Below are 23,900 nucleotides of genomic sequence, written 5' to 3'. Positions count from 1 at the left end.
GCTGGGAGGGCACTGGGCTGGGGGGCACTGGGCTGGGAGGGCACTGGGCTGGGGGGGCACAGGGCTGGGAGGGCACTGGGCTGGGGGGGCACTGGATGGGGCTTGATCCGCAGGCACGCAGGTCTGGGAGACAGGCTTCAGAGCCGAGCAGCTCACTGAAGCCAGGGAGCCTCGGATGGCCACGCGTTTTGCTGTCCAAAAGGGACGGTGTGCAAGAGAACCCAAATCACAGTGACTTCAACAGAGGGCTTTCAAAACTCTGACTCAACAACCTGCCCCCCGCCTGCCCCGCCTTACCATTCAGGAGCTGCAGCTCCAGGAAGGCGGCAGAACACACTTTACACACCCACTGGCTCGGCTCTGACTCCACCGGGGTGCTGTTCTCCGGGGTGCCTGCAGCTTCAAAGAGAGACAAGGTGACCCACGGCAGTTCATCTGTGCACGAAGGCCCAGCCCAGCCGAGAATGCACCTGTCCTACAGGTGACACTGACAACAGCGATCGCTCATGGACCACTTTCAATGGTCCAGGCTCCATTCTGTTCTCGGAATGTCCTCGTTTCACACATGAGGACACGGTGCTCCGAGAGCCACCGCCGCCTGACGCAGGGTCTGTCTCCAGTCACAGAAACGTGTCTTCCTCCAAGAAGCCAGCCTAGTGGGACCAGGCCCATCCGTCACACAACCTCAAGAAAAAACATGCATCCTACAGACAGCAAATTCCTCAGTCTCTCATCGGCTCACACAAGGGGCCCAAAACAGCCAGGCAGTGTGCCCTGAGCCTGGTGTGGCCCCTGCCTCGGCCCAGCGCTGTCCACCACTGGGTGCAGCAATAGAAATACTCTGTAACCTGCTGTCCGGGACAGCGGCCACGCGTGCGAGTGTCCCAGAGGAACTGAAGTCTTACATCCATTTCATTTAAATTTGGATTTAAACAGCCCCCGGGACAGGCGGCTGTGTCCAGGCAGTGCCTCCCGCCTTCCTGCCAGAACCACAGCGGCTAAGGAGGGAGAAGATGACTAGCCTCCGTGGAAGCCCTGCTCTGAGGAGGGGAACTGCAGCTCCTTTAAAAAAATTACGGGTGCTCTCGTGGGACCTCAATGTTGGGGCCCTGATCGTCTGGCCCGGCCTGGTTTCTCTAACCCTGCCTGGCTGCATCAGGGCTGGACCGGGGCCATGAGCCATCCCCACCACGTCCACGCCTGTCACTGTACAGCCTGTGTTGACACTCATGGGCCACCCGCACAGCAGCTCCCGGGCCCTTAACTGCATCACCCAGAGTTGAGGCTGCCGCGCATTCGGTGTCGGGAAAAGGGGCCTGGGCACAGGGGCCTGGGCAGCTGCTGTGTCACTAGGTTACCGCGGCCTGGCACACAGAGGGGAGAGTCGCCAGCGCTGCCAGGGCTCCATGAACGTTCCACAGGGAGTGCTCTCAGGAGGAAAAGAAATAAGGAATCCAACTAACCAAACAGGTAAGAGTAGGCAATAACTTTCAATGCATTTCCAGAAATACTTGCTTGCCATTTGTCTCAAAAAAGAAAGCCATAAAAAGTATTTCTAAAATTTGAGAGTACCTAAGTTGCTTACTTCTTTTCCCACCTCAAAGCCTTGCTTGGGGTGAGCCTGCCTTCCAGTTTATGCTGGTTGTCCTGACATAATTATTTTTTAAAATATATATTTTATTGATTTTTTTTTTTTTTTTTTTACAGAGAGGAAGGGAGAGGGATAGAGAGTTAGAAACATCAATGAGAGAGAAACATCGATCAGTTACCTCCTGCACACCTCCTACTGGGGATGTGCCCGCAACCAAGGTACATGCCCTTGACTGGAATTGAACCTGGGACCTTTCAGTCTGCAGGCCGATGCTCTATCCACTGAGACGAACTGGTCAGGGCCTGACATAATTATTAAGTGCCCCCCATTCTCAGAAGCGTAGAGGAGGAACCAGCCACCTCGTATTCCTGACTGAGAATGGTTAGGACTAATTTCATTAAAATCTATTGTCTCCAAAACCAGCTCCAGATGAAAGAAAGACTCTCCAGCAGGTAAAAAGGCACGGGACAACTGTAACGCCGATAAGTGGCACCAGGCTCTGCTCTGAGCTTGACCTTGAAAGTCGTGACGGGTGTGCCATCATCCAGGACACAAATGACAAGCTCAGCCTCTAACAACCCAAATGCTGACGTGCCGTCCGGGCTGCTCCCAGGCACACACGGCGTCAGCGGCCTGAGCCACAAGGAATCGGGCACAAGGAAACCAGGTCAGAAAGAGCTCGGTGCCCTTGGGTTAACAGTGCCCAGTGTCAGCCGTGTCATGGGGTCTCTCGGGGCCGTGGTAAGGACCTGTGCCACCAAGACAGGAAAGATTTTAAGTTGAAGACGGCATTTTATTTATTGATTTAGTCGCTCAACTTTTATTTATTTATTTTTCCTGGACCCTGGTTTGTCAGGTACGCACTTTGATTTGCTTTTCCAATAGAAACATCGGGTTTGAGCCAATCACATGTGTGACTGTCACGGGTATTTCTTTGCGCACACATACATATGTGCACACACCCCGATTCTGGGGGAGCTGCAAGGTGACAGCCCCACTCGGGAGCAGATTCCTCCTTCTCCTGCGCTGGGACAGGGCAGGCTCCTCACCCTCTCTCCCGTCGGTTTCCTCTGCCCAAACCAGGGACAATGAGCAACCTCAGAGGACGAGGCCGAGTCACGGTGTGGAGAGCGCGAAGGGCTTACTGCAGCAGAGATAAGAGATACGAGTTCCCACCAGCAGGTGTCTGGCTCGGTGTGGGCTCCAGCTGTCTACCAGCTGGGATATGTAACAAGCAGAACAACAGACCCGGCCAAGTGGGGTCAAGACCACCCGCTTTGTCCTCCCCACGCACAGCCAGCTCGCCAGCACAATTCCTCACTAACGTCGGGTTCCTGTGTGCAGCCCAGAGGCCCCCGGTCCCCAGGGCGCGGCTCCCACATACCGTGGACACTGGAGCAGGCCTGCCTCAGCATGGGCTTGTCCATCTTCTTGGCGTAAAAGGCCGCGTACCACACGCGCAGCTCGGTGCCCGGGGGGATGTCCCTCGAGGTGGTGAAGTACACGTCGTTGTCGTGCTGGTAGGCCGTCAGGTTCTGGTGCTCGGGCTCCACCGCCGGCCGCACCAGCATCATCCAGTTGCAGTCGTCCTCGTTGGAGGTGTCAAAGCACACGGGGTGCCCGTCCTTCTGGAACACCTGCGGGGAGCACGCCCACCAGGGGCCAAGGAGGATCCTGTCACTCACCAGTCTGTGTGTCAGCGTGTGGAGGGGATGCGGGGGGGTAGGGGGCTAAGCAGTCTAGACCCGTGGTCAGCAAACTGCGGCTCGCGAGCCACATGCGGCTCTTTGGCCCCTTGAGTGTGGCTCTTCCACAAAATACCACGTGCGGGCACGCACGTACAGTGCGATTAAAACTTCGTGGCATCGGTATAGACACAGTGAAAGATCCAGTTGTCATAGGGAAAGCCAAGTTCTACGCCTGGCCCAGGTGGGGACTGGAACACTAGAGCTCCACACCTGGTCCAGGCGCCACTGGGACACTTGAGTTCTATGCACGGCCCAGCTGGAAACCGGAACACCCGATTTTGAGCTATGGTCTAGGTGGGTTCCTGGGTAGTCCTATTAGTGGCCCAGGTGGCACAGGGAAACCTGAGGTGTACTCCTAGGCCAAGAGTTACCAGGAGACCTGAGGTCTCTGCATGACCGAGCAGGGAAGTGGGACATCTGAGGTCTACTTGAGGCCTACTCCTGGAGTGGGCAAAAACATCTGAGTTCTTCTCTTGGTCTCGGTGGCATCAGGACATCTGAGTTCTATTCCTTGTTCAGGTGTCATCAGAACAGCTGGGTTCTACTCCTAGCACACATGTCATTGAGGCGTCTGAGCTCTACCCCTTGTCCAGGCATCATCGGGACAGCTGAGTTCTAAATATGACCTTGGGAATTAGAATGCCTGAGCTCTACTCCTGGCCCAGGTGGGAACTGGAACACCTGCGCTCTACACCTGGGTCAGGTGTCATTGGGACACCTGAGTTCTACCCACGGCCCAGTTAGGAACTGGGATTCTGGGGTTCTACTCATGGTCCAGGTGTCACTGGGATATCTGAGCTCTACACCTGGTCCAGGTGCCGTCAAGTCACCTGAGTTCTAAGCATGGCTCAGTTGGGAACTGGGACACCTGAATTCTACACCTGGTCCAGGTGCCGTCGAGTCACCTGAGTTCTAAGCATGGCTCAGTTGGGAACTGGGACACCTGAGTCCCACACGTGGCCCAGCTGGGAATCGGATGTTAGGTTGTACTCGGGTCCGATGGGCATCGGGACACGTGAGCTCTCCTGGCTCTATCACAGGGTGCTCAGTGACATTAGCCAAGTCCCTCGGTCTTTACAGGGTGCGCCCTCAGCTGCAAACCAGCACTGCTCCTTGTGGGTTAAAGGCAGGCAGGGAGCAGGCGGAGAAACTTAAATATTCTGAAGTTCAAAGTAACCACACTGTATAGGGCTCTTGTCCCCTATTTCCTGATGCCTTGTGACTTCCTCCCTGGAGGAGGGATCTCTCCCCTCTCCTGAGCGCTTCCTGTAGGGGCTGGAGGCCCCTCTGAGGATGAAGCCCTCGGACACTAGAGGGGAGGGCGGAAGGGCCACCAGGTGCCCAATGACCCCCGCCTGGTGTGGAGTGCGCTCCCAGGGGGCCCCGCCCTCCCTCCGGTGGCATAAAGCGCTCCAGGCACACAGGTGCCAATGCTGAGCCTATACTGAGAACAGCTCGTGCCAGACACAGACCTTCAGAAGTGAGTCACTGAAAGAAACCAAGACGGGCACCAAGGACTTGTTCAATGGCCCGCGGAGGCTGTGTGTCGTGCGGCCCGGGTCCCCTGAAGGACAGCAGCCAACGGCCTCGCTTTCTCTCCTTTCTCTCTTCCCTGGTGAACATCAAGTTCCTTTCCTTTCCCCGTTGTGCTGAAATCTGCCTGGTAAGTTCCATCTTCCAAGCCCCAAACCCGAGGTTATCTATTCATCTCTGGCCCTCAACGTGGATCTCTGCTCAGGGTCCCTGAGGAAAGTCCCCTCTGTGGGTACTGCTGCCCCAGCTCCCTGCTCCTCCCGTCTCGTTCACAGGCTCGCTGGGGGCTGTGGCCATGCGGGGCCCAGGGACAGAGCCATGAACAGCACGCGGGCCCCGGCCTCCTGGAGCTCCCACGGGTCTTACTCTCTGTGGCTAAGCCCTCCTTCCTCCTTCCATTTTGTTTTCTCACTTTCACATAAAAGCTGTCCTATCCTAGTCTGGCGGGCTTTTGAGAGCTGCCAAGCTTAGTGCCAGTGTCTCTTCGCTGCCTCCACAAGACACCTTCTTCAGAAAGAGCTTGGCAAGCACATGCGCTCTGCACAGTGTGACGGTAACTAGTCCGACACGCCACTGTGACCAGCGGCAGAACTGTCACCTCCTGTAGCCTGCAATGTCCACCTGGGTCGGAACCGAAGTGGTGGCGTTTGGGGCACCTCCTGCAGACACTTTAAATGCACTCTCTCTAGTGTTTGTGAAGCTGAAAATTACAGGAAGCAGCCTTTCGTTGGAAATTACGCAGAACGTTTCCAGGACATCTGTGAGCCACTGCACTCAGTGGCTATGCTGCCCCCTGGCACGGAGGACAGTCATACAGCACGGGCTCCCCAGCACCGCGGGCACAGCCTTTACCTTCAGCGGGAACGCAGATTCCTTCTCCCACTTGGCGACTCTCCTTGACTCAAAGGGACCGAACTGCGTTCGCTTGACGAGCTGCGTTACAGCAAACACGCCTTCGGCTCCATCTTCCAGTCGTCTGATCTCCAAGTTGGAAGGAAGGGATGACCTAGACATGGAACAAAATAAGTCCTTGTGCCCGGCCAGTGTTGCTCAGTGGTTAAGCATTGACCTGTGAACCAGGAGGTCACAGTTCGATTCCCGGTCAGGGCAAATGCCCAGGTTGTGGATTCAGTCCCCAGTGTGGGGTGTGCAGGAGGCAGCCGATCAATGATTCTCTCTCATCATTGATGTTTCTATCTCTTTCCCTCTCTCTTCCTCTCTGAAATCAATAGAAATATATTTTAAAAAAACAACCAAAATAAACCAAGTCCCGAGCGCCATCGGCTGGGGCAGCCACTCACACCAGACACAGACGGTTACGAGACGAAAAACTGGCTCTCAGGGACCACCCAGGGCACACAATGGAGGGCCACTTACTAAAGGCCGGTTACAATCCCCGTCCACCAGAGATAGAGCCAACAACAGGGGCTCCGGGTGTGGGTGTGACGGGCCAACAGGGATGGCGCAGGCGGAGCACAGAGTCCAGGGAGAGAGGACTACGGCAGCTTCGGGACGAAGTGCCACGTGGAAAGTGCCACGAGAAAGAAAGAGCCACGCATTCCAAAGGCCAGAGAAGACTTCCAGCTGGGCTGAACCGCCGGTTTCATGGAGAGTGCGGGCTCTTTAAGTAAACCAGGAGAAGGTCAAGGGTGGGGTGCTGGAGGAGAGGGCACGTGGCTGGGACTCCAGCACCAGCCACAGCATCAGCGAGCCAGAGGAACCCAAGGACGGAGGGTCCCACTGCGGGACGGATGGCTCCCCGTGGAGTTTTGTGGGCACCGGCAGCCGCTGGAGGTTTTGGGGGAGCGCTGATCCAATTTCTACTTTAGGCAAAAATATTATCTCTTTGTTTTGAGAAGGTAACTCACAGTGAGGAGAAGGAACTAAATGAAGAGGCTGGAAAACCAGCTGGGAGGCTTCTAGAAACAGCGCTGAGAAGATGAGGACAGGGCCTCCCTGTGCGGCACTAGACCGTGTATAATGAGCACCGTGATCTCACAGGTACTGCTATTCTGCTCTGTCTACAGGTGACGCAACTGAGGTGCAGAGAGAAGGCCTCATCCAAGTTCAAAGAGCTACCGCGTGTCCGGCCTGGGCTGTGAACCGGCAGTCACTCACCCTCGCTCCGCCCCCCAGTGACACGGCCCCCACAGGGGCACAGCGTGGCAGAGCCACCGAGCCTCCTGACTAGACCTGCAGGTGCTTTTCCAGAAGCTGCCATGGCTCTGCCTTGCTACCTGCACTCACTGCTGCCTCTACCCCAGCCCACCTTGCCCATAGTGGGCAATGATGGTAGGAGGCGGGCCTACATTCGGACCACGGGGAAACCGTGCGAAGAGACCTACAACTTGGTCGTCGCTCCTCGACCCATAAACCAACCCAACCAATCAGCTCTTCCACGGCACCACCTGGGTCTCAGTGTGGCTGCTCAGAACCATGAACGAGACATAGACATTCCCTCTGAAGCGTGACACATGTCTCGGCTCCTCCTGGCAGCACACCACTCAGTTCACAGGGGACGGAAATCACAGGTGCCCCTGGGAGCTGAGGACGGTCCTTCTCACAAGTCAGTCCCCTCCTTCCACTGTTTCCTCCCTTTGTGCGGACAAGAGGCCGCCAGGCCCTCCCCGCAGCCTGGCCCTCCCCCTCCCCCCAGCCAGGCCCTCCCTGCAGCCTGGCCCTCCCCCCTCCTCCCAGCCAGGCCCTCCCTGCAGCCTGGCCCTCCCCCTTCCCCCCAGCCAGGCCCTCCCCGCAGCCTGGCCCTCCCCCTTCCCCCCAGCCAGGCCCTCCCCACAGCCTGGCCCTCCCCCTCCCCCCAGCCAGGCCCTCCCCGCAGCCTGGCCCTCCCCCTCCCCCCAGCCAGGCCCTCCCCACAGCCTGGCCCTCCCCCTCCCCCCAGCCTGGCCCTCCCCGCAGCCTGGTCCTCCCCACTCCCCCCAGCCAGGCCCTCCCCCCAGCCAGGCCCTCCCCCTCCCCCCAGCCAGGCCCTCCCAGCAGCCTGGCCCTCCCCACAGCTGACAGGCAGACAACCCTGTCAGACAGGCAGCACTGTAAACACAGTCAGAGGCGCTCACTCACCTGGCTCTGCTTAGCACAAAGGAGTCTTTGACCATGACCACGGGGCCCAGCTCAGGACATTCGGAGTCGTGATACTGGCTGCAGTCCTCACACCCTGCGAACAGACAGCCAGCATCAGCAGGAGGACACTGCTCGGCTCCAAGGCCGATGGGGGTGACCGAAGTGCCACAAACACAACACAGGACGTGCCCCCAAGGAAAAGGCCCAGCTCACAGCAGGCAGAGTCCCCTCTGTGGTGACGAAGAAGGAGATCTTCCCGAGAAATGACAGTAAACGAAAAGTCACCAATTTCACCTGTTTGCCATAAATCTCCCGCACCGTAAATCACTTTCTATGCCCTTGGATTACTTTCCCGCATCCACCGCCGCCCCCTGCGAAGTGCCCTTTGCTGGGAGTTTGAGAAAGGTGAGCCTGTTAGAACTACACCCCGGCAACAGGTTTCTCATGTGATAAATCGTGTTTGTTAAAGCAAGTAAAGTCATCTCCACTGAAAAAGAAACAGCCCTTCTGCCTGTCCTATAAAGACGCAACGTGGACGTGGCTTTGCCCGGACAGCCGGCGCCACATCGGCCACACGGCGCACAGGCCACTCACAGATGAACATGATCTCCTCGCTGCCGTCCTCCGCCATCGCCGACACCTGTCAGGCACGAGAGAGAGAGCGTCGTTAATGACGGGCTTTTTGCCAAAGCAATTTGAAAAGACAATTCCTGCTAAAGGCCTCCTTGCGCCTGGGCTTTGAGGCACATGCACGGGGGGGGGGGGGGGGGGGGGGGGGGGGCTCTTTATGGTGGGATGGGGTTGGGGCCTTGAAATGTGTTCTTACCCAAAATAATGTTGTTTTTAATAAAAGCAATTGAGTTGAGTGGCCTCTACGAGGAAGTCTTCATGAATTCACTTTCGCCTTTTTATATTAGCCGTGTTTCCATTTGTAAAATAAACATATCGGCATTTTTTTAAAAGCCGGTGTTCACACTGTCACTTCTGTTCCCGCCCTCACTGGACTGTGACTTCCTCCAGGGCAACCGCGCCTGGAGCTGCCGCCCGGGGCCTGCAACGCAGGGAGCACTCGGTTCTCCGGGAACTAAGGCAGCCGTGACCTCGTGGAGGGGGCGCCCCTGCTCTCCACAAAACCTGTCAGATCCGGTCACGTCTATTCCCTACTCATCCTCAAGGTACAGCTCAAGAGTGACCTGCACAGAGGCAGCTGGGCTCAGACCCCCCACTTATTTCAGGGTGACCTGCACATGTCAATTCCAGAGCCCGGTTCCTGACCTGTGAAATGGAAATGAAAAGGCTCACCTCATGCAGTTGTGGGGAAGCATGAAGTGCGATACACCTGGCATCAACAATGCCACCCAGTGTGACTCCCTTCTCTCCCACGCCCTCCATCCCCGGATAAGCCAACCCGGCATCCTTCCTGCATCCTACTTGTGCCCGAGCCTCTCTGCTGGGTACACCTTTGGGGAAAGTGTGCGGCCTGGCACTTCCTGAAAGCTATTCCACAAGCCTCCCCTCTCCCCGGGAGCTTGAAGAATGAAACGCAGACAATGCAAAGTCCAGATGAAAACTCCGATCTGCCGAACATACGTTTCGTCAGCAGAGAAGAGAACCTCACTGCGGCCGAGGGAATAAACAGGGAGACAAGGCAGGGAGATGGGACTGCCCATCTGCCCTAAAATGACAAAGAAACAGCCAGGGTGCATTTTTCCCAGCAGTCTCCACTACCTCCCTGGGCCACGCCCCACCTTCTCCCACCTGGAAGGTGGCTCTTCCTGCTCTCCCCTGGCTGGCCCCCCATTTTCCACACTGCATAGGGGTTCTTCTAGAACATGAGCCCAATCAGGTTACTTGCCAACCCGAAGCTTAGCGGCGTCCCACTGTTCCTGGGATCAAACCCAAACCCCAGCCTGGTACTGGGGTACGGGCTGCAGTCCTCACACCCTGTGCCCACCTCCCCCTCACTGGCCCTCGCGGCCACCACAGCCTTGTTTTATTTAGTTCCCAGCTCCCTCCTGCCTCCAGGCCTCCCACACACGTGCCTGGAGCCTCTCCCCATCTCTGCGGCTCGCTGGTGCCTACTCCTCTCGTCTTCGTGTAATTGTCACTTCTTCAGGGAGTGCTTTCTGACCCACGGGTCCACTTCCTGAAAGTGCCCTGCAATTTCCCTTCACCAGTTGGCACCGCTGTGACCATCAATGTGTGTGCTGTCTATCTAGGGCAGGGGTCCTCAAACTACGGCCCGTGGGCCACATGCAAATACAAATACTGTATTTGTTCCCGTTTTGTTTTTTTACTTCAAAATAAGATATGTGCAGTGTGCATAGGAATTCGTTCATAGTTTTTTTTTAAACTATAGTCCGGCCCTCCAACGGTCTGAGGGACAGTGAACTGGCCCCCTGTTTAAAAAGTTTGAGGACCCCTGATCTAGTGACTCTCCGCTCACTGGACCTGGAGGGCCCCGAGGTGGGACAGCAGCACAGGCTCAGCACACGTGGCCAGGCACTAGCAGACTGGCCACCGCTTCCGCACGCCGGTCCTCACGCATCTGCACACAATCCTCCGTTACAGCTGGGCCCAGGCAGCTGGTGACCGGACCGCCAGATAATCACGAGTTGGTCGAAAAGTTTCAAATACTTCATTTGTACAATGTACGCCAAGAAGTTAAAAAGTCTGGTTAGATTAGCAGTGAGATCTGGAAAGTCTACTCGTTTCAAGTACAAAGTGATCTTAACTGCTTCGCTCACTCTCTCGGTATTTACGGAGCACGTCCTGGCGCCACCTTGGCCCAGGCCTCGGAGGCCCCAGCTGCTCCTGCCCCGAGCAGGCCAGGCCTGGAGCTGACTGGTTCTCCTTTGTGGCCTCCGGGGAGAGGGGGGCATTGGCCTGTGCTCGCCTCACTGCCCTGGACGCTAAGGCTACTTGAGGGTTTCCTGCTACACATACTTGGAAGACAGTTTAAACAGAAAACCTGTGATAGTCAAATCTTACAAAGCAACGATGCTCTTACAGGAAAGGGCAGCCTTTCGGGCAAGTGTCTGCGCCTGGAGAACATTGTATCAGCTCTAATAAGACGCGCCCCTCCCTCACCAGGCACTCCCGGGACACCTACCACCAGGCTGTGCTAAAGGATGGCTTCAGCTGGGGCAGCAGGACAAGCGTGAGCCTCCCCGCCACGGCCCACTGCAGGGCAAGGGGTGGTCGGGGCCTCTGGGAGGACACAGATGGGGCTGGTGGAAGGACCCAGATTTGGCCAAACAAATGTGTCCTCATCTTCTGCTTCTGGGGAGACACTGGCAAATGCTTCAGCTCCCCAGGGAAACCCTACACGGTCAACAATGGGGGGAAAAATCTAGAGCAGCGGTTCTCAACCTCGGCTGCACGTCAGGATCACCTGGGAATCTTTTTAAAATCCTGATTTCTGGGCCTCATCCTCCAGAAATTCTATTTCTTTGTTACTAATGCTGTGCCCCCCCCCCCCCATAACAAAGAAACAGAATTTCTGGAGGATGAGGCCCAGAAATCAGGATTTTAAAAAGATCCCCAGGTGATCCTGACGTGCAGCCGAGGTTGAGAACCGCTGCTCTAGAACGACGGGCACAGGCTCCCTGTGGTCACCGGGAAGCTGGCCCTCCGAGTCCCACCCAGCGGCCACCTGCCCGGGCGGAGCAGCTGCCTGAGCGCATCAGGCCCTGCCATCCTCCGGGACGGCCGTGCTCCCGGGCGCGGAGCCGTGGCGCCGGACCCAGCCCTCAGGTGGGCGGTGTGCGGGCCGCTTCCGCTCCAGGCTGCGATGTCCACCGTGCAGGACTGAGATGGCAAGAGGCCCCACCGCCACCGGCAGCGCGGAAAGCCCAGAAACCTCATCAGACTACTGCGAGCTTGGCACATTTTCTGTAAAAACACGGTGTTTTTCCAGGACACCAGCACGAGGAGTTGAAGCCTGCGCTCACCCAGCAGTGACCTGAGAATCCGAGGGACTGCCCTTTATCCCAGCGCAGACCTGGCGCCCAGGCCCCGGCAGACAGGGCGGTGCAGGGTCCCGGGAGGGCAGAGGAAGCCCAGGCTCACTCGATGGCAGAACATGCACAGGACAGTTTAAAAAGACCACTTAACAGGCATGTGACTACTCTGGTCCCTCACGTACATACAGTATCCATCTCTGTGCGACTGGCTTATTTCACTCCGCATCATGTCCTCAGGGTTCACTCGTGCTGCAGCCTGTGCCAGACCGTCCTTCCTTCTTGAGGCTGAATCCCACTCCACTGTCTGCATGGAGCACACTGTTTATCTGTCCTCTGCCTGGCCATTTGGATTGCTGCCGTGGTCTCTCTACTGTGAATCAGGGGTCCTCAAACTTTTTAAACAGGGGGCCAGTTCACTGTCCCTCAGACGGTTGGAGGGCCGGACTATAGTTTAAAAAAAAAACTATGAACAAATTCCTATGCACACTGCACATATCTTATTTTGAAGTAAAAAAACAAAACGGGAACAAATACAATATTTGTATTTGCATGTGGCCCGCGGGCCGTAGTTTGAGGACCCCTGCAAATAGATGCTGCTGGGACCGGAGTTCCCGCGTACCTCTGTGGGAGCCGCCTTCAGTGCTTCGGGGTGTATCTCAGAAGCGGGATTGCTGGGTCACATGGCAGCTCTACGTTTAACTTTTGGAGGACCCTCCATGCTGCCTCCCACGCGGCTTCACCACTTTCCATCCCACCAACAGGGGCTGGAGTCCCAGTTCCTCCACCTCCTCTTCAGCACTTGTTGGTTTCTGATTTTTTAAAAAATAGAAGCCATCCTAATGGATGTGAGGTGGTAAAAGATTACTTTTGAATGTGATCTGCAAAGGCTGGGCTTTAGAAAAAGTAATCAGCTTTGAAACATTGGAAAATGAAAACTCATGATTTTAAAACACAGGTAGCCAAAAATAAGTAAAAAAACCAAACAAACAAAAAACAGCATTTCCCAGGAGGCTGTTGTGTGAGAGTGACACGAAGATCCTTTCATTTGTTACCTGGCTGAGATGTCCCAGGCCATCCCTGCCCACTTACAGGACACAGGGAGGCAGAGGAGGGGCAATAGGGCTGCATCCTGGGCACGTACCTCGGGCCTGGATGACCCACCAGAGCCTTTTCAGGTGCAAAGCAGCACTCCCCAAGAGCAATACAAGGCGAGCCACACATGGGAGATGATTGTGGCTGTTATTCAGTTGTGAAATATTACAGATTCGCAGGAAGCTTCAAAAATAGCACAGAGAGGTCCCATGTACCTTTCACTCCGTTTTCCCCAGGCTTGTATCTTACATAACTATGTATATACTGTAAAAACTCTTACATAACTGCAGCACTAAGAACAGATCTCTCAAACCAGGAAAACTGACGTTGGCACAGCGCATGTGCACCCAATTCTGTCATTTTATCACAGCTGCAGACTCACGCGACCAGCACTGCCATCAAGACTCAGCACTGTTCCCTGCTGGGAGGACCTCCATCTGTGTCGCCTTTAGTCACCTCCTGCTCCCCGCCACCCGACTCCATTGGCCATGTTTCCTTTCGGGAATGCCATATAAATGGCCCCATACAGTGTGTGACCTTTGGAAACTAGCTTTTCGTTTTGTTTTTCTAACTCAGCATAATGCCCTTCCGACCCATGCAGGGTGATGCGTGTATGAGGAGTCCCTTCCTTTTTACTGCTGTATAATATTCCACGGCACGGCCGACCCACTCACCCACTGAAGACACAGGATTTCCCCGTTTCTGTCTACTATAAATAAAGCCTCTATAAACAACTGTGCATAGGGTTTCCTGTGGGCATGAGTGGGCATTCCTCTGGCATAAATGCCCACGAATGCATCTCTGGCCATGTATTAAGTGGGTATTGGTAAAATGGAGGGCAGCAGGAAACGAGGAAGACTACATAGGAGATGAACCGATTCCATAAAAAAAGCCACAGGCACGAGTCTATGGGACATTGTGGTTGTCACAGATTCATAGGGTCACCAGGAGTCAGGACCGCATCAATGCCACATAATATACACGTTAAGTGGATGTTTAGTTTTGTGTTTTTATTGATTTCAGAGAGAGGAAGGGAGAGAGGGAGAGAGAAACGTCAATGATGAGAGAAAATCATCGATTGGCTGCCTCCTGCATGCCCCCTACTGGGGATTGAGCCTGCAACCTGGGCATGTGCCCTGACCAGGAATCAAACCATGTCCCCCTGGTTCATGGGTCGATGCTCAACCACTGAGCCACACTGGCCTGGCTGTATGTTTAGTTTTTAAGATCCAGTTTCTCCCCCTCCTCACCAGCATCGGGTTCACGGTTTTTATTCTGGTCATTCTCAGAGAGGTCTCTTGCTATCGTTTTAATCTGCATTTCCTTCCCTAATGGCTAATGAGATTAAACACCTTCTCAATGTGCTACCATTTGTAAATCCTCTTCAGTAAAATGTCTCCTCTTGTCTCTTGCCCATGTTCTAATCTAGTTGGACTGCCAGGGTTTTCGATTGCTGTGTTTTGAAAGTTCCTTATACATCTAGATCCTTTGTCAAATAAGTGGTTTGCAAATATATTCTCCCTGGTTAGGGCTTGTCTTTTCATCCTCTTCACAATTTTGATGAAATCCAACTTATCAGTTTTTCCATTTTGGATTGTGCTTTTGGTGCCACATCTAAGACCCTGCACGCGGCTCTAAGTCCCAAAGGTTTTCTCCTATATTTCTTAGAAAAGACTTACCTTTTTATATTTCACATGTAAGTCTAATATCCAATTGGATTTCATCTGTGTATAAGATGTGAGGTTACAGTCCGAGTTCATTTTTGTGCTTAGAGGTGTCCAATTGCGTCAGCACCACTGAATCGCTTTTGCACCTTTGTCCAAAACCAGACGGCCACACCTGTGCGGGTCTGTTTCCGGTTCTCCTTTCTGTCCTATTGATTCCTGTGTCTACCCTTGCGCCAACACCACTCGGCAGAGATCAATCAGTACAGTCTTGATTGCCATCACTTTACAGGAAGTCTTATAATTGGGTAGACTGGTTCCCTTGGTTTTTCAAAATGCTTTCAGCCATTCTGGTTCCTTGCCATTTCATATAAGTTTTAGAACAATCTTGTCTACCAAAATTCTTGTCAGGATCCACATATGTAATTTTGGTAACATTTTATTTAACAGAACACATCCCAAATATTATCATTTCAACGTGTGAGTCAGATTACAACTCCTTTGTAGCTTCCTCATACTAAGTCTTGAAAATCCAGGCTGCATTTCATACTTCGAGCCCATCCCCATTCGATCAGCCGCATTTCAAGTGCTCAGCAGCCAGCCCTGGCCGAGAGGCTCAGGATACTTTTTTAATCCAGACAGACATTTCCCACTGGATGCATGCCCTCATGACACTATTAAAAGCACTAAAGAAAAAAATAATGAAAGGAAAAAATCACACACACAAAAGAGTGATTTTCACTAACGTGCTGCAGAATTGTTCTGAAAGATGCGCTGTGAGGGCCAAGGTGGGGGAAGTAGGTGGGTAGAGATGAATTTTGTGACCAATACATTTGTGACGTGCTGCAATTCCCATTCTGGAGTTTTGACACATATGGCACATTAAAGGCCCTGAGAAGTCCTGCAATAGAAATCCGTGGGAATGTGTTAAGCCCAGCAGTTCCTGAATTTACCTGGGCCGAGAACACGCCAGTACAAGGGAAGGGGCTGATCCTGTTGTGACCGGACAGGCACCAGGGACCAGGGAGTGAGCTTGACTCTGCCGCTGACTAGATGTGAAACCTCGAGCTCCTTATTTCCCCTCCATGGGCCTCCGTTTCCTCATCTATACAAGGAGAGGGTTAGAGTATCTACTCTGAGCCCCTTCCAGCCTGCAGAGGTGAAGTTTTAACTCTAGTTCATCGTTACCTCATATAATGGTGGTTCTCAAAGATTTCCACCCCACAGTCCTCTATCCCCCATCATGACTGTGCTATGTATGTATTTTTCAAAAGCCAGCTTTCAATAAAGAAACGGCATATACAGCAATCACTCCTCATTGCTTATTAACCAACAAAGCTCAAACTCATGAATCTGGCACTGACGATTCTGTAAACTAACGTGACTTCCCTTTCTTTTTAATCTTATTTCTCATTATACATGATGAGTTGCTCCATCCAAATGAGGTGACTTCCCTGCCGCAGGAGTTTATATTTCTGTTTTTTTCTGATCCTCCACTACATCCCCTCCCACTGGCACAACCGCCTACTGTCTCACTGGGTCTTCTCTGTCTGTCTGTCTGTGGCTGCAATTGCCATTATTAAAGCACTGCCCCCCCAGCTGTCACTGTCCATGCCCCATCCTGTCTCTCCTGCCACAGTGAGCCCACCATGAGTGCAGAATCGGAGTCTCACGGCTCGGCCCGGCCCCAGGTTTGGTGACTGACTGTATCTGAAGCATTTCATCGCCTAGAGCAGTGGTCGGCAAACTGCGGCTCACAAGCCACATGCGGCTCTTTCGTACCTTGAGTGTGGCTCTTCCTAAGCCTTTGGAGTACCCTAATTAAGTTAGTAACAATGTACCTCCCTATATAGTTTAAGTTTAAAAAATTTGGCTCTCAAAAGAAATTTCAATCGTTGTACTGTTGATATTTGGCTCTGTTGACTAAAGAGTTTGCTGACCACTGGCCTAGAGCAGTGGTTCTCAACCGTGGCTGCACATTAGAATCACCTGGGAATCTTTTTAAAATCCTGATTTCTGGACCTCATCCTCCGGAAATTCTGTTTCTTTGTTATGGGGTGGGGCCACAACATTAGTAACAAAGAAACAGAATTTCCGGAGGATGAGGCCCAGAAATCAGGATTTTAAAAAGATTCCCAGGTGATTCTAATGTGCAGCCAAGGTTGAGAACCACTGGCCTAGAGGCTAATTCCCAGAACCACACCTTATCTGACCCACCGGCTCCCAATCCAGGATGGAGAGTAGATGTGGGAAGCAGAGTCCTCCTGCGAGTAACCCTAACTGGATGGAAATGGAACAGTGGGCCTGGGCCGCTACGACACACAACCCACCAGCAGCTGCCTAACTTCAGGAAGCTTTCCGCTCCCCAACGGCTGCTGTGCCAGACACGGGAATCGGGAGCAGGACGGCACCTGAGTGACGTGGCACAGACCTACATGGTCCAACCAGCCCCCGGGCCTCCTGAAGCCCTCTCAGGGCAAGGTTCTTCAACGACAGAGCAGTGGTCTTTCATTCCCACGGCTTCCTTCTGCTCCCATCTAAGATCATTTTTTAAAAACTATATATATATTTTATTGATTTTTTACAGAGAGGAAGGGAAAGAGACAGAGAGTTGGAAATACCGATGATGAGAGAGAAACATGGATCAGCTGCCTCCTGCATACCCCCCACTGGGGATGTGCCCGCAACCAAGGTACATGCCCTTGACTGGATTCGAACCTGGGACTCTTCAGTCTGCAGGCCAATGCTCTATCCACTGAGCCAAACCGGCTAGGGCTAAGATCTTTTTTTTTCTTTCTAACAATGTGAATGGCTGTAAAGCATATGCATAGTCTTAGAGGCCAAAAAGCGCCCCTCCCCCTCCCTTCTTCCGATCCGTTCACAGGTCGACTCTCTCCAGTCCTTGGGTTTTTCTGCTAAATCTACTTCCACATCTCGAAATAACAGGCTTCTACTGAGGGCCCCTACCTTCTTAGTTCTTACTATTGTAGAGAATAGTTCACTTGCTTACATGCTCTCCCTTCCCCTCTCTCCCCAACATAATTCTGATTAAATTAGTGCATATAATATGATGACTCTGAAAATATTATTGAGGGCTCAATAAACTGCCCTATAGGAAACGCTAAAGTTCATTACTAGTACAACCTTCTAGGGGTAATTGATTTATTTTTTACATTTGCTTAGTTCTTGTTTGTATGCAAATTTTGTTGCCACAGTGTGTAGATTTTATGTTGTTTTCCCTTCACCATCATTCGGAGTTGTTTGTTCTCTTGGTATAAATGGAGCCCATTTCCTGAGGCCTCTTGCTTCCATTCTCTTGGTTTAGGCCTTTGATCTGGGAGCACGTTTTCCTGTAGTTTCCTTAACATGGTGCCTAGGAGGTAAATCTTTTATGAGGACTGACCACGTCTGCAAATGTCTTTATTCTAATCCCACATGATGCTGGTTCACTTGAGCATATGGTGGTTTTTACACAGAACAAGGAAAGCAGGACTCCATCGTCCTTCAACTTCTAGTGTTACAGCTGAAAAGTCTGATGTATTTCTAGCCAGCAACCTTTTATTTTTTTTTAATATATTTTATTGATTTTTTACAGAGAGAAAGGGAGAGGGATAGAAACATCAATGAGAGAGAAACATCGATCAGCTGCCTCCTGCACATCCCCCACTGGGGACTTGCCTGCAACCAAGGTACATGCCCTTGACCGGAATCGACCCTGGGACCTTTCAGTCCGCAGACCGACGCTCTATCCACTGAGCCAAACTGGTTTTGGCAGCCAGCAACCTTTTATGTGCGACCCCCAAGCCCCTGAATCTTTTAGAATTTTTATTTTAACTGTAGTGATCTCAAGTTTCCTGGCCTATTTTAATGTTGAGCACTGGCTGGCACCCAGGCATTCATGTCTTTTGGCCTGAAAAAGATTTTTTAAATATATTTTTATTGCTTTCAGAGAGGAAGGGAGAAGGAGAGAGAGAAACATCAATGATGAGAAAGAATCATTGATTGACCACCTCCTGCATGCCCCACACTGCATGTACCCTGACCGGGAATCGAACCATGAACTGCTGCTTCAGAGGTTGATGCTCAACCACTGAGCCACGCCAGCCGGGCTTGAAAACTTTATTGTATTATCTCTTTTATTTCTTCTGTTTTCTCTTTCTGAACTTCTTAGTTTCATCAAAGACATCTATATTTATGATTTTCACGTCTTGTTCTTTAAGAGGGATTTCTGAGCAAAGAGGGGAGAGAGAGGTCTATACTCTGCCATCTTAAAAATAGAAACTGAGGTAACATTAACTTTATTACATTGATTAGAGCTTTAACTGGCAGTCATCTTTTTACTTAACAAAAAGGGGGAGGGGGTGTGAGCACTGATTCTTATTAAATAATAGGCCTTCTGTGACAGACACAAAATTTTAAAACTAGGCCCCCTGGGAGCTTGGAAAAGGTCCTCCTGCACCCTCGGCCTAAGGATGGGGAGCACCGTAGAGAATGAGCAGTGTCACCGAGTCCAGAGGAGGCAGATGTGCTGGAGAAAACACCCCACGAGGGACGTGAGGGATCCAGATAACAGGACCAATTAATAGAACTGAAGTGGCCTGGTGCCAACAAGGGTCCCGTGAGCCTCTTGACTAATAAGGTGCTAAGATTATATTTATGTTTTTGGGCACAATAAAAGGCAAAATTACTATAACTAATTAGCATACTTTTTTTTTTTTAACTTACAACAGGCCAAAGGCCTTCAGAGTTACAAAACACTTGGAATACTCCTTCTCAAAGGCGTACTCTTTGTCCAGCAGGTACAGTCCCTTCTCCCCAGAGAGCCAGTGGGAGGTGGCAGTCTGCTCACAGGAAGCATGATTTAAGGACATTCCACCTGGAATGTGTTTGCTCCCAGCCCCATCAAGGGCAGAAGGCCAGTTAGTCAGGTGTTATGACGACACTTGCAATATATCAACGCCTGCAGCTCTAAGTTGGAGACACAACCCTGCTGGCCATCGACGAGTCAAATGGAGCCAATAACGTAGGGCACCTCTCAGTAAGGAAAGGGTCATTCACACCAGCACCCACTCATGCGCCCCCTGAACGCCACTGCCCCATTTCTGTTTTCTTTCATTGCAAAAATCCTGGGAAGAACTCCCGTGGCTTCCTCACCTCCCATTCTCTCTCCAATGGGAAAACCTCTTCTCCTTGTCACATACCCTCCACCAGCCATGCCCTTCCCTCTGGAGAACCTGTTTTCTGCGGTCTCCCAGTCTTTTTCTTCTTTCCATGCCCTGGGAGCTCCCTCCTAAGCCCCTCTTCATCCCCATCTCCCATCCAAAGCCACTACAGGGGGTAACCCGGCTGGCCCCTGTCCTCTCTCCCTCTGCACCCAGCACCTGCCCCATCATCTCTTAGCCCATGGCCCCAGTCCAGCGTTGGCCCTCCCAAGGCCCTGGACCCCACCTGATGCCTGGTTCCTGGCACCACCCAACATTTTGTCAATATTTCTGCAAAAGTGTTTTTACAAAATACTATTCCCTGCACTTAAGCTGACAGCTTCAACTGGCATCCTTGGTTCAAACAGCTGCAAGGAATATAACTTCCAGTATAAGTATTGCCTTCTTAAAATAACAGCGTATGTCACTCTTCTAAACATGTCCCCTGGGCCCCAGCACTGCGGTGTGACGCCCACTGCCATCTACTATGAAACACACCAACGACTCTTTACATCGGGAAGCTCACAGCACTTCTTTCTCTGTGGTCTGTCTCCACCACTGCAGACACTGAGCCCAATGTTACATATTCCTGCTCAAGACGACTCTACTGATCACACTTTAAATAGGCATAGGAAGCTATTAGTCTTGACTTTGTATGGCCATTAGGGTGTGCTAATTTCTTCTGGATTGAGTTATTATTGCAATCACTGAGACCCCACTGAGCACCACAGGAAATGCAGCGTCGGCTTCGGTGAATAGTCAGTCACCTTCAGTGAGGCGGGTAGGGCTTTCCCCCACAACCAGTTCACAGATCATGGGCAGATGTTCACCTCTGCCCCGTCTCCATGTTTATAATGTGAGTGCAGGAAATCTTGTTCCACAGACAAGACTGGAATGGAATGGAAGATGGGAATGGAAGAGCTTGATTATGGCAGTGGCCCACAGCCACTCACCAAGGACACCATAAATGCCAACGGTCCCCACTTCCTCCGGCAGCTTGAGGGCGCCTTCCACCTGCCAGAAGTCCGAGGTCTTACCCCACAGTGGGCTCACTCCCCATACACCCACACATCTGTGGACACCCTGAGATTTCCACACCCCAGGACCTCGGCTCACACCAAGATTGGGGATGGGGTCGCCGTCTCCTAGAGGAAGAGGAAGGTGAGGGACCTGTGCCCTGGGCCAGGGTTAATCCCGCCCCAGAGGGGCAGTTTGAAGATGCCGCTCATCTGCAGGGCCCTGATTCCCCCTAATCACCTCCCGCCCCTGCACACCTGTCATATGCACCTCAGTAAATGGCACCTCCTGTCACTCACCACACATTCCCTAACCAAACCAACAGCAAGACCTGCCTCGCTCTGGAAATACACATTGTCCTCACTCCTCATTTCCCCTTCTTTCTCCCCCATTTCTAGTGGAATCTTGTGGGGCCTGGATTCCCCATGTGTCAGCCACAGGGTCATCTCTGAAAAGACACGGATTCTGTCCCTCCCTCCCCAAAGCCCCCAGTGACATCCACTTGGCACTCAGGATAAACCCTGGTGGACAGCCTGTGCGGCTGCCCTGTGCTTCCTCCCCCAGCCACACGGGTCCTTCTCATCCTTGGGCACACAAAGCTGTTCCCACCCCAGGCCCTTTGCACTTGCCATTCATCTGCCAGGGACACCCTCACCCCAGATCTCCACTGAGCCTCTCAAAGCACTGGTCTCCTGCTCAGATCTTTCTAGTCCTGACAGCCCGAGTGCACCCACCCCTACCTATACCACCGCCTCCACCTGCTGGCGATCCTTCCCGCTCCCTGCTCTAACCACTGCCAACCTGACAGTCTTGTTTATTGGCGATACCTTCCTCCCTCCAGACCGTGAGGTCCACCGAGCAGAACCTCTCTCTCGCTCTCTGTAGTGCCAGGCATGTCATAGGTGCCATTTCAAAAATACTTGTTGAATGAATGGACTCATGAACGATGAGGTAAACTGGACAGGGACCACCCACACTTCACACCTGTGAGAAGGACGCGAGGAAGCATTTAAGTCCCTGCTTTCCATCCTAACCTCTGGAGCCACGTGTCTGAGAGCTGCCTTAAACCTGCAAAATGGCAGAGTGTTCCCTTCCTGACCTTCTGCAAAGACGGTATGGAAGGAGCGGCGCCTGAGGCGCGCCCTAAGGAATGGGGCTCTTTCCCAGATACAGCTTCTCCAAGAAAAGCTACTAACCCCTACGGCGGTTAATTTTTAAACTTATTTGTCTTCCGAAAAACCAACTGTCCCTTCTACTTCCAGATCCAAACAGATCATTACGTTCCTTGCGGGCAACGTTTCTGCAGACGCATGAATCCAAGCGATCACGGGGTAACGGATAGATGTTACTGCCTTTTCCTTTCACAGCCCAAACCACGGTTCTCCTCTTTCTTAGCCATCGCCACAGGCGGCGATGTCAAGTCAGGGATGCAGACAAGCGGAGTGGAGCCGTGAAAATGCGGAGACTGTGAGAACGTCCAGGCTGGGAAACAATGTGGTGTGGGGTGTGTGAATGGGGGGGGGGGGGTCCCTCACTATAAAAACCAAGTACCTTACATATGTGCACTCTCTGGGCAGAGTTCTCATCCTGAGATACATTTTAAGATTTATCTCAAAACCAGTTGTCCATTTTCTTTTCATCCTTAAAAGCACCTTCAGGGACGAAGCTGGGTTCTCCAAATGCATCACGGGGGTCGGGCTTTTACGGGAGGGGCCGAAGCAAATGTGGTTTTTGCAGGCGGGCATCTTTTCTGACCCACAGGGGCCCGCCTGTCTCCGCTCACAATGGTTCCTACCATGTCCATCTGCCCTGGCGAGGGGCGAGGGGAGGGAACAGGCCATTTCTGAGCGTCTGTGGGAACGCCTCGTCCACCCCATTAAGAGCCCCACAGAGGTAAACACACAGTAACCGAGCGGCCAGGCGGGTCTGTGTGTCCGTGAGCTCGCACACCTGCCCCACCGGAGGCTGCAGGCCTGGCCCTCCACCTGTCTGCGCCCGGTGCCCCTCCCCGCGGCCACCACCCGAGGGCGGGCACCTGCCAACTGTCCCCGCTCTGCCTGCCTCCCCTCTGCCGCCCACGGGGTTACAGAAGCAGGACGCAGGGGGCTCTCGGGGGCGCGAGCAGCCCCGCCGCCCGGACCCCCAATTCTCTACCCGCGGGGCGAAGGCCCAGGGACCCTCCCGTGCGCCCCGGGGGCTGTGCCCCGCGTGGAGCGAGCGACAGCACGAGGGGGCAGTCGGCGACCCAGGCCCCGGGGGCGGGGACGCGGGCCGGGGGCGGAGGAGCCCCCCCGCGCCGCGCCCACGGGAGAGCGAGGCCCGTGGCCCGCGCGGGCAGGGACGGTGGGCGCTGGGCGGCGGGCCCGGAGCGCCCCGGCGGCGGGGCGGGCGGCGGCCGCACGCAGGGCGATCCCGGAGCGGCTCCGGGAAATCCAGCCGGGTTTTGACTCCGATCGCCCACGGTGCCCGCAGCCGGCGAATGTAACAAAGAACAGTCGGCATGGCGGCTGGACCGGGGCGGCGGCGGCGGCGGCGGCGGGCGGGCGGGGCCGGGACGGCGGGCGGGCGGGCGGGCGCGCGGGTGAAGGGGGCGCGGGCCGGGCGGGGGCGGCGCGCGCGGGGGCGGCCGGCGGGCGCGGGGCCCCAGGCTTTACCTGCCTTTGGAATGTGCAGAGCGGGATCGGATCCGGACTCCGGGTTGCGATCCGCTCCGGAAACTGCGCAGCACCGGAAGCCGGGGGGCGGCGGCGGGGTGTTCTGGGAGTTGTAGTTCGCGGCGGGGAGAGGGCGCGGGCGGCGTGGCTCGGGAGCGGGCTGCCTGGACGGGGCGGCGTGGACCGGGAGCGGGCGGCGTAGCCCGGGATCGGCGGCGTGGACCGAGGTCCCGAACTGCCTGGACGGGGCCGCGTGGACCGGGAGCGAAAGGCATGGACTGGGGAGAAGGAGACGGGGTGAGCTGGCTACTGGATCCGGATCGTCCGGGAGAAGAGGCCGGGTTCCGACGGCCCTTT

The 23,900-nt window shown here is 53.8% G+C and overlaps 1 protein-coding gene across 3 annotated transcripts in view; it reads right to left on the bottom strand.

The window, feature by feature from the left end:
• Positions 1-23,619, bottom strand: part of PRDM15 (PR/SET domain 15) — a 50,184-nt gene extending 26,565 nt beyond the window's left edge. For 2 of the 3 annotated variants that reach the window (XR_004974233.1, XM_036351394.1), the window contains exons 1-6: positions 23,544-23,618; positions 8,545-8,590; positions 7,951-8,044; positions 5,725-5,878; positions 2,976-3,228; positions 298-399 (exon numbers count right to left, since the gene is read on the bottom strand). Coding sequence is in view for 2 of the 3 variants with exons in the window: in XM_036351394.1 (XP_036207287.1) it covers positions 298-399; positions 2,976-3,228; positions 5,725-5,878; positions 7,951-8,044; positions 8,545-8,581 (640 nt within the window). In the remaining variant the exon portion in view is untranslated. Of the gene's footprint in view, positions 1-297; positions 400-2,975; positions 3,229-5,724; positions 5,879-7,950; positions 8,045-8,544; positions 8,591-23,543 lie in introns of all 3 variants that reach the window. The other variant, XM_036351395.1, reaches the window with a different exon arrangement.
• Between the last annotated feature and the right edge of the window lie 281 nt (positions 23,620-23,900).

The sequence above is a fragment of the Myotis myotis genome, unplaced genomic scaffold (genome assembly GCF_014108235.1).
Source record: "Myotis myotis isolate mMyoMyo1 unplaced genomic scaffold, mMyoMyo1.p scaffold_m19_p_2, whole genome shotgun sequence".
NCBI classification, from domain to species: Eukaryota; Metazoa; Chordata; class Mammalia; order Chiroptera; family Vespertilionidae; genus Myotis; species Myotis myotis.
This window is presented reverse-complemented; position numbering and strand designations above follow the sequence as displayed.